At 47.2% G+C, this 10,166-nt stretch overlaps 1 protein-coding gene across 1 annotated transcript; it reads right to left on the bottom strand.

Moving 5' to 3' along the window:
* Window positions 1-133: 133 nt before the first annotated feature.
* LOC139789709 (E3 ubiquitin-protein ligase Topors-like) lies at window positions 134-1,601 on the bottom strand. The gene is made up of 2 exons (XM_071730714.1): window positions 1,377-1,601; window positions 134-1,162 (listed from the first exon to the last, which is right to left on the bottom strand). The coding sequence occupies exon 2, from the start codon at window positions 1,073-1,075 to the stop codon at window positions 134-136; it is 942 nt and encodes a 313-aa protein (XP_071586815.1). The 5' UTR covers window positions 1,076-1,162; window positions 1,377-1,601.
* Window positions 1,602-10,166: the final 8,565 nt, after the last annotated feature.

Below are 10,166 nucleotides of genomic sequence, written 5' to 3'. Positions count from 1 at the left end.
TGTGGGAGGAGGCACCGCTGACATCGGCCCCAGGGGAAGGAGGAGGAAGCAGTACTGAGAGACAGTGTCATGGAAATAGTAATTTATTTGTTTTTTCTTCAATAAAAGGTTGATTGTGTCCCTAGCGCCGGGGCTAGGGAGAGTCCTGGGGGCTGGAGGCCCTCCTCTTTGGGGGGCGCCGGGGTCCCCTGGGTGAGCGGTCCCTGCCCTGGCCAGGAGTGGAGGGGCTGTGGCCGCAGCCCTGGGCAGAGGGACGTGGAAGCACCACCCCCAGGTCCTCCTCAGGCTCCTCCTGATCCATAGCGACGGGTACAGATGAGGGATTTCTGGGAACCCTGTGAAGGGCAGGCTCTACCGTGCTGGGATGTCCCTCCATGTCAGAGCCTGCCAGGATACTGGAGGAGTTGAAGCTGCAGTCAGGAGTCTGAAAGGATGGGGAGCTGCGGGTCGCTGCAGGGCTCGTGGTGGGGCTGGAGCTGGCCTCAGGGATTTGCTGTTCCAGGTGGAGCTGAAGCTCACTGCTGCACACTTGTGATGCCATTGCAATGAGCTGGCGCACGAATGGCTCTGGGTTTCCTGGCACACAGTACCGCAAGCTCTCCAGCAGTTGCTCCACGTCCAGCCCATACTCACACAGGCGGGCAACAACGGTGACCTCCAGTGCACGAACCATAAACCATGCTTCCTCAAAGATCCCCTCAATCTCCCTTCGAAGCCATGGCAGCAGGGGCCTGATGTTAAATGGGTGGCTCCTGAAAAAGTTTGCCCAGACCTGAGGAGGGAAGCCACCAACCAGAGGACTGGGCATGGGCTCCTCAGCCGCCTGCTCATCCTCATAATCTTCAACCAACGGCTCTGTAGACTCTGACCAGTTGAACATCAGAAAATCATCCTCCGACCGTTGGGAAAACCTGATGGAAGTTGTCTGTGCCCTGCAGAGGGGGCAGCTTTGATTCTGCTGTAGCCAGCGCATTGCACAGCCCAGGCAAAATTGGTGCCTGCAGGGTGACAGGGAGGCGATGCCCTCCTGGTGGCCATAGCAGATAGGGCAGCACCACTGGCTCTCATCGGCCATGCTCCCTGCACGCTGTGGTGGGCTGGCGAGCGCTGAGGATGAGCAGCTGCTCCCTCTGGCAGGTGCCGCAGCGGCGGGTGTTGTGTGCTGCAAGAGGAAGAGAGAGCAGGGTCACTTGGTGTCCCGGGGAGGGGAGGCAGACATGCCCAGGTCCCTGGGGAAGGACACCCTCCCGGCCCCCGTGGTTTCCCAGCGCTCCCTGCCAGGCAGGGCCAGGCTCAGGCTGTGGAGCCGGCAGCTCCCTGAGCCCCATCGCCCCCCCCAGGGCTGCCCCAGGAGGACGTTCTCCCACACAGCTCACCTCTGCTGCTGCAAGCACACCCCGCAGTGCCCGGCTGCCTGAACCAGGCAGGGCCGGGGAAACACAAAGGGTGGCTCTGGCTCGGGCACTCAGAGCTGCCAACAGCAGCTCCCAAAGCACCAGCACCACCAGCACCACAAGAAGCCTGGCTCAAGGCTCCAGACCTCGCACGGACGCTCGGTCAGAGAGCAGTCAGGAGCCAGACTGAGCTGGGCTCTGCTGGTGCCCCGAGATAAGCAGCCAGGGACATGAGGTCACAGTTCATTGCTGGGTGATGTCACAGTTCACCACTGCTGATGTCACTGCCCTGCAGGCTCACAGCATCTGCTGACTTGGGGGGTCAGTCTGGAAACTGGGAGCAACCTTTCTCCCATAAGAACAGTCTGGCTGTGGAGCAGATGGTCCAGATTGGTATTTGCCGTCTTAGTGCATGGGGGTTTCAGGCTCGATCTGGACAAGGCCCTGAGCGCTTGGGCTGAGCCCAAGGATGACCTTTGCAAGAGGCTGGAGTAGAGGACTCCCGAGGACCAGTCCACCCACGTACATTCTGTGATCTTACTCCAGTCCTGTGAGAAGAATCAGGCTTGAGACTGTCATCAGCACAGTCAGTATCAAGACCTGTACAGCAGGAAAAGGAAATACTGTTTTTTGGTTTAATCTTCTGTATTTTAGGGGCACTCATCATTTTAACACTTGCTTACTTTGCAAACTGTAAAGTTTTCTGCTTGTAAAGCCCAGTTCCTTGGTACAGTGCCACCCTCCTGGCAGGGTAGCAGAATGGATGAGCTAAACACTGAAGTCTCCTGGCAGTCTGCATGTTCTCAGCAAAATTGTCATCTTTAATTTTTTCTGGACTGGAGAATGTGATGTAGGGTGCTGTGTGTGGAAGATGGGACATGTGGTCCATGACAGTGTCAGAGGGGGGCTCTGGAGAATGACTGTGTAGAAGGAGACTGAAATAAATAAAACTGAAGTAAAGAAAGCAACTATAAATATCATCCACAGTATTTTCATATAAAGGTTTTTCTAGTAATATTTTTCATTCTATTATTAAGTAATTTTACTTCTATTTTTAAATTCCAAGCCTGTAAAATCATAATGTTACGGTTCTTCCCTGTTCTTCCCTATTCACCTTTTTCTTCAGTGAGCTTTCAGTCACATCTTTTTTTTTCCCCATTCAAGAACACTGTACATAGAAAAGTCCTCTGTCACAGGGCACTAAACACACACATCTCTTGCTCTTTCAAAACACAGGTGCAGAATGTTGTGGGTTTTGATGGGCTCATTAATTATGAAACATTTTGGGATGCTGAGGGGTGACAAAAGTAATCAAATATTCAGCAGCATCTGTTTTCCATTTATTGGACACACACCTCAGAAAATATACATAAGTTAAAGACAAAAAGTTTCTTTTTCCCCTCAGGTCCATAATGTCAGGCACAGGACAACAGAGGGAGGACCAGGCTTGCACTTCTGTGACTCCTGTTGCATCTGCCGCACTGGACTGTCACTTCTAAGCAAAGCTGAGCTGCCCATGGGTTTGTATGGATTCCTTAGTACATATCTGGGCTTTAGAGCAGCTTTCTGCTCCTGCTGCTGGGGCAGCTGGCATGAACTCCTGAGGAGAGTAAACATTCTTTTACAAAAAATAAAAAAAGGACAGTGACCTCACTGTCCTTCATCACTTTCTCTGTTAGCCCAATTGATACCTGCTGGTACTCTGTGGGCTTTGGGTGAGCCAGGCTTTTAAACACTCCTGGCTTGATGCTAATGAGGGGAATTACTGCCTTCAACTTCAGTTCCTACAGGTGACACAAACTTAAGTGTGGGGCTGCTCTTTGCCCAGGCTACTGATTCACAGGTTAGCCAGGTAACTGTAACTTTATTGTCCTGTTAGGTAGCAGACACCTTTGATCTTCCTGTGGGTTCAGGCTGTCTTTGGCACTGACATTCTGTCTAGGCTGTAAAGTTCCCCTGAGTGTTGGTCTCTTTTCTACTGACCTCCATTTTGAATGCAAAGTTGCTCATGGCTTTGCCATATTTTAAGGTAGGTGCACCTCTCACCTAATACTTGTGTGATGCAAGCCAAGTTTCCCCAAAAGAATATTTCCTGTTTCAGAGTCTAAAAAGAGCTGGATTTTCTGAAGGTCAAGTATTTTAGGCAGAAGAGTTTATTGCCAGCCTAGTCCTGGTTCCTAATCAAAGATTTTTTTCATCTGCTTCAAAGCTGAATAGATAACTTTCTGTACTGGACATCAAGTATCTCAAGCTTGTTTTCAAAAGCTGGTCTCCTATTTCAGTGCCTACACAGAAATGAAGCTCTGCTGTAAGAGGTGTCCTTCACTTGTGCAGAGGTAAAATCGTAGAATCATAGAATATGCTGAGTTGGAAGGGACCCATCAGGATCACCAAGTCCAACTCCTGTCCCCGTGTAGGCCACCCGCAGGACCACACCATGTGCTTGAAAGCATCATCCAAATGCTTCTTGAACTCAGGCAGGCTCAGTGCTGTGACCACTTCCCTGGGGAGCCTGTTCCATTGCCCAACTGCACTCTGGGTGAAAAACCTTTTCCTGATATCTGACCTAAGCCTCTCCTGATTCAGCTCCCTGCCATTTCCCCAGGTCTTGTCTTTGGTCACAGGAGTGAAGAAATCAGTACCAGTCCCATCTCATCCCATCATGAGGAACCCATAGACTACAATGAGGCCACCCCTCAGCCCCCTTTTCTCCAGACTGAACAGTCCAAGTGACCTCAGACACTCCTCATATGACAGAAGACATGAAGCCATGGACCCCAATTGCTGGGCACAATCAGAATCCTTTGTTGTGTGGCTCGTTACACTTATACAGTATCCTGATATCTATGGATTGATCTACAATTTACACCTCAAGGTGCCCTTTCTACTAACATAAAACCTTATCTATCCATTCCCACTGGAGGCACCTGGTACCATGACATAACACTGTCCAGATGGCAAATTCCTAATGTTATTTACAGCTCTTTATTCTTCTTCAGGGTCAGGGAGTGCCAGGGAGTCTGCAGCACTCCTCCATCCCACAAAGGTCTTCTCCTCTGCTGTTCTCCTACACTCATGTCATCCTTTCCACACCCTTTACCATCCTTGTTGCTTTCCTTTGGATGCTCTCCAATATCTTAATGTCTTTTCTATACTGTGGTATCCATAACTGCACCCAGTACTTAAGGCAATGCTGTACCAGTGCAGAGTGGGACCAATGACTGCATTGTTTTTGAGGTGTTTTCCAACACCTCTTATAATAATCTTTAAAATAATTTTACAAGGCACTGGAGTTAGACTGACTGGCCTGTTGTTTCCAGGGTCCTCCTTGCTCTTCTTGAATATTGAAACAACATTAGCCAGTTTTCAGTCAACTTCGGTCTCTCCAGATTGCCAGGACCTCCCAAAAATAGTGAAGAGAGGTGTAGTAATGACATCCGCCAGGTCTTTGAGGACTCCCATGAGGTCCCATGGACTTCAAGGGATCTAATTGTAGCAGCAGATCCTGTACAAGTTCAGGGTCAGCTAAGGACAATCCTTGTTGTAGTCCTGGTCCTCGAGTTCTGGCCCTTGAGGCCCCCTTGATCCATCATCAGAATGCACTAAATATATCTGCTTTTTCTATATCCCTGTTGGTGAGGTGACTATTCTTATCCTGTGAAGGCTGTGAAGGCTCAATGTTGTTTCCATACTGCCTTTTGCCATTAATGTGAATGACTAATGTGACCAATGTTCCTGTCCTTGAACAGACAGGGGTCACCAGGACTGAGGCCATGATACTGAGGACACAGTTGTGCTCGGCAGGGCACGTCTCCAGGATGGAGGATCACCACCTCCCTAAGATTATGCTCTGTGCTGAACTTGCCACCAGCTGCCACAAGAGAGGAGCCCCAGAGAGGAGATACAAGGACTCCCTGAAACAATCCCTCAGCTTTGGCCATACTGACTGCCAGCAGTGCCCCCCACTCTGGCCTCCAATCAGGACACATGGAGACACCATCCATAACCCTGCTGCCTCCTTTGAGAACACAGGGAGAATCAGCCTTGAGGAGAAAAGACAGCACAGAAAGAGCTGTGCCTTGGCTGTCCCCTCACAGGAGACTTTCTGCTGTGCCTTTTGCAACCCCACTGCCTGTGCTGCATTAGCCTCATCAGCCATCAGCAAGTGTGGGGAGAGCCCTTCTGAAATCTTTGTTCACAAAGCCAAGCCATGAGATTTGAAAAAATTCTTTTTATTGTCTCCCACAGTTCTGGCCAGTTTCAGCTAGAGTTGAGCTTTGACTGCTCAAATTTTCTCCCTACAGTAGTTAGCAGCATCTCTGTATTCTTCCCAAGTCACTTGACCTGGCTTCCACTGGACTTTCTTGGCTGATTTGTAGGAGCAGATCCTTGTTCAGCCAAGCCAGTCTTGTGCCTCATCTGCTTGACTTCAGACATTTTGTGATTCCTGTTCCTGTGCCCTTAGGAGGTGATGTTTAAAGAGTGACCAGCGCTCATGAACCCCTGCACCTGCAAAAATATTTTCCCGGGATACTTGACTCAGAAGTTCCCTGAGCAGCCTGAAGTCTGTTCTTCTTGTGTCCAGTGTCAAAGCTATGCTGCTAGTTTTCCTTTTCTTTACAGAGATTTTGAACTCGGTTGCCTCACACTCACTGTGGATGAGACAATCTCTGACCTTGATTTCACTCACAGGATTCTCTCTGTTGACAAGAAGCAGATCAAGGAGGACATTCTTTCAAGTTGGCTCCCTTATGACCTCTTCCATAAAGCGGTCATCCAGATGGCTTACATATCTTCTGGCTTGGGTTGTGCTTGCTGTATGCTCTTCCCAGTTGATTTCTGGCAAGTTGAAGTCCCCCATAAGGACAAGGGCAGTTGACTTAGAAGTATACCTTAGTTCCTCAAAGAATAGTTCACTGGCATTCTCATCCTGGCCAGGAGGTCTGTAGTATATTTCCCCAATGAATTCTGCATTATTTGTCCCTTGATTCTTACTCAGAGTCTTGACTGTGAGCTCATACACTCAAGCCCTTCCATAACATACAAAGCCACCTCACCACCTCTTCTGCTTTGTCTGTATCTCCTGGAGAGTCTGTACCCAAGCAATAGGGTGCTCCAATCACAAGACTCATCCCACTGGGTTTCACTTATGCCAATAATATCAAACCTCTGGGACTGAGCCAGGGCTTCAAGCTCATCTTGTTTATTCCTCATGCTGTCTGGGTTAATGTAGAAACTCTTCAGGTGTGGTACACTGTTGCCAACACCTTGCAAAGCAGAATGAGGGATCCTATTACTGCTTGCTTTCTCAAGTTTTGTCACCTACCCCCTTCCAAACTAGTTTAAATCTCCATCAACAAGCCCCAGTAACTCCTGTCCTAGAACTCCTTTTCCTTTGTGAGAAAGGTGCTCACTGTCCTCTATTAGCATCCCAGGTGTTGAGTAGATCATCCTATGATCAAAGAATCCAAAATTTTTCTCCTTATACCACTCTTGGAGCTATGTATTGACCAGATGTATGTTGGCTGTTTCATGTGTATGAATGACTTTGTCACCATTTTGCAGCATGTTTTTCTATATCACTGAATAGTCAATGGCACCATCTTTTTTTTTTTTTTTCCTTCAGTGCAAAGAAAAGTCAAATCACAAACCACAGGAAGCCAGGCAGGGAATTATCTCACTTTTGAAAATGAATTGGTAAAGTATACCTACTGAAAATGTGAGACTTTTGTGATTAATTCCTTGCAGAATCACTCTGAACTATGGTAGATAAGCAAATTCCTTTGAAGAGCCATTAAATATAGCTAGTCAGATGTTCTATTTAAGTGGATGTTGCTTGCTTTCAGTTTTTCCTCCTTTCTTCATCCCCACATAGAGTCAAAAACAGAGAACTATTTCAACTTTATATAGCTCCACACCATGACAGCTTGATGGCAAAGCCAACCTCAAGTGTTTCTTGTAACCCATTTTGTTTCCATATTGCCATTTTCTCCCCACTCACCACCCCTCTATATTGAGAGAATTACTCTAATGCTTTCAGACTGGCTAATAACATTTTTAGAAGTTAGCACTGGAACAAGTTGCTCAGAGAGGCTGTGGAGTCTCCATCCTTGGAGATACTGAACATCCATGTGCATGTAGTTCTAGGCAACTGGCTCTAGGTGTTCCCTGCCTGAACAAAAGGGTTTGATTAGGAAACCTTAAGAGGTCCTTTCTGACATCAGCCATCCTGACACTGTGTGAAAAAACTGCTGGTGCTCTTTTCAGGCCAAACCATCTGAGTGACCTTGCTGAGACCAGCACCTCCCCGTTTTTTCCTGTGAAATCTCTCATTCAGCTCCATGGAGGTTCAGCCCCCTCCTGCTGAGTCAGGGGGATCTGTGAATCTGAAGCAAAGGGAAGCAGTGGACAGAGCCCTAGTTTTCTTTGCATTTTCTGACTCCAGGAGTGGCCTTTCATGGCATAAAACGGGACCACAAATTTTCAGGAAAGGAACCATTCTTCTGAAGGAGGCCAGAGGTATGACGATGAAGCTTCCATGAGGCCATCATTTTCAGGCAAAAAAGGGCTTTGACAAGGAGCAGTGATGGTCCTGGAGAAGCCCTCTCTCTCTAGATTGCTGTTTAGAGGCTAGGCTTCTGGTAAGAGCAAAGTGGGTTTTTCCATTGACTCCTACAGGTAAGTCTGTCCCCACCTTCTTAATTGTTTTAGAGGCTGGTCAGTAAAACTGGTGGGCAATCACATAACAGCACTGTCCAGGTTAAGTGTAATGTCTTTTCCAAAATCTTACCTTCAGTATCAAGTATCTACAAAACCTGTTCCCATTTCTGTGACTGTCCAATGAAGGTTTCTGCCATGTCAGCCCCATCCTTGGTTAGTTAGGTATGACTTTTTCCTTTGCCAGATGGAAAGGGGAAAATCTGAACTAAATAAAAAGAGTGGATTCATCTCACTTCCTCTCAGCCTTATTCTGTATGGGAAATGTAAGGGATCAGGAGTCAGTATTTCCTCCTGATAAGCAGTCATCCTCCAGAAAACCAATGTCTTTCCCACTCCCAGGAAGCTTCCTGTTCTGTGGGTGTGTGCTGGGTAATTTTTTACCAGCTCACACTTTAATCTGATAAAGGTGCTCACTCCTGGCAATTTTGAATAAATACTAGCCAGCCTCTCATCCCTTTGTGGTCACTGTTTCAGCACAGCATATTGGCAGCCACCTGAGATAGAAGCAGGAATAATGAGTAAATTCCTGGTGTTGATTTTGCCCCATGAGACAGGAAGGTTGACTGCAACCATTAACACCACGTCTTAAGGTCGTTGCTTAAAAAGCTAAATGGGGTGGCATTCAGATCCCCATGGTACAAAATGTCCAGGGTCTCCAGCAGATGTATGGTTTGCAGTTCAGCTGCAGACACTGTGAAATCTGCAGGGCTGGAGCAGGCTGGAAGAGCCATGTGGGCTTCTGCAGCCCCTCTGGGGCTGGCCACCTCCAAACCTGGGCCAGCACAGAGGCATGTGCAAGTTCCTGGAAAAGGATCATAGGATATTCTGAATTCACTGTGGCACATTCTTTACCAGAAAAAAAGCTAAAATATTTAGATATATTTACAGTGCTTGCATTTGTACTCAAGTAAGTTGCGTGATGCTTTTTTAAATTAACACACTTAGAAATTCTATGTGCTGTTATTCACAGATTTCTTGGTTATCTGATATTTAATTATTCAAAACTACGCCATTAATTATTTCTGCACAAGGATTATGGACAGCATATTCTCAGTCATTATTATTCATACCTAGATTGGATCATTTTAATTGAACTGTGCCCTGCTGCACTCTTCTGTCCTTTGATTGTATAAATTTCTGCACTTGCATATTCTGAATTTTTTTGTCTTTTAAAAAGAGATTTTATTTATTTTTATATTTTATGCTTTATATAAATCTATATTTTAGATTTTTTTAAATATTATTTTATTGTTTGGAAACTTTTGCCTGTGAGCAAGTTCACTGGCACACTATGGAAAAAAATGCATAGAATGCAAAGCTGACAACCTTATGTGAAAACTATCTTCTTTCCTATTGCAAGCAAATATTCTTGGACTGGTTTGTGCCAGCACTGCACCTGCTGAAAATAACAGCAGAGCATTTGACAGGAAATGGATGTAAGCTGTGCCAGGGAAGGTTTAGTGTAGATGTTAGGAAACCTTTTTTCACTGAGAGTGTAGTCAGGCATTGGAATGTCCTGTGCAGGACAGTGGTGGAGTCACCATCCCTGGAGAAACTTAAAAGGCATTTGGACCTGGTCCTGGTTTAGCAGTTAGCTTATGGTATTGGTCAAAGGTTGGACTGGATGATCTTGGAGGTCTCTTCCAACCTAAAACATCCTGTGATTCTGTGACTGCACATCAAGAGGTCCTCAGTTCCCGTTTCTTCCCCTCAGGTGACTCTGTCAGAAACCCCATTCCATCACCTACTGGAAAAGGACTTCACACCCCACCTGCTTGAGAAGGACTGGTTTTCTCAGCCTTGTCAGAAGGATTCACTCCCTGAGCTTGGTCCTCCTATGGTAAAGGTTTCAGAGATCTTACACAGGGGCAAGGGCTAGGAACTGACTTTGTTTTCTTTTCTTGCCTCCTAGGCACAGGGTCCATACTCGTATGGATTGAGTGGGAGTGCCACAGTAGGAGTGGTGCTTGCATCCCGGGTGGGAACAGCAGCGGTGCCTTTTGGGCAGTGCCAGCAGAAGCATCGGTGCCTTCCTGAGAGAGCCTTCCACTC

This window comes from Heliangelus exortis, chromosome Z, assembly GCF_036169615.1.
Source record: "Heliangelus exortis chromosome Z, bHelExo1.hap1, whole genome shotgun sequence".
Lineage (NCBI taxonomy): Eukaryota > Metazoa > Chordata > Aves > Apodiformes > Trochilidae > Heliangelus > Heliangelus exortis.
Note: the sequence above shows the minus strand (reverse complement) of the source record. Positions and strands in the feature narration are given on the sequence as shown.

Bases quoted from the DNA above. Each gene is read 5' to 3' on its own strand.
- LOC139789709 (XM_071730714.1), bottom strand. From the start codon at position 1,075: ATGGCCGATGAGAGCCAGTGGTGCTGCCCTATCTGCTATGGCCACCAG.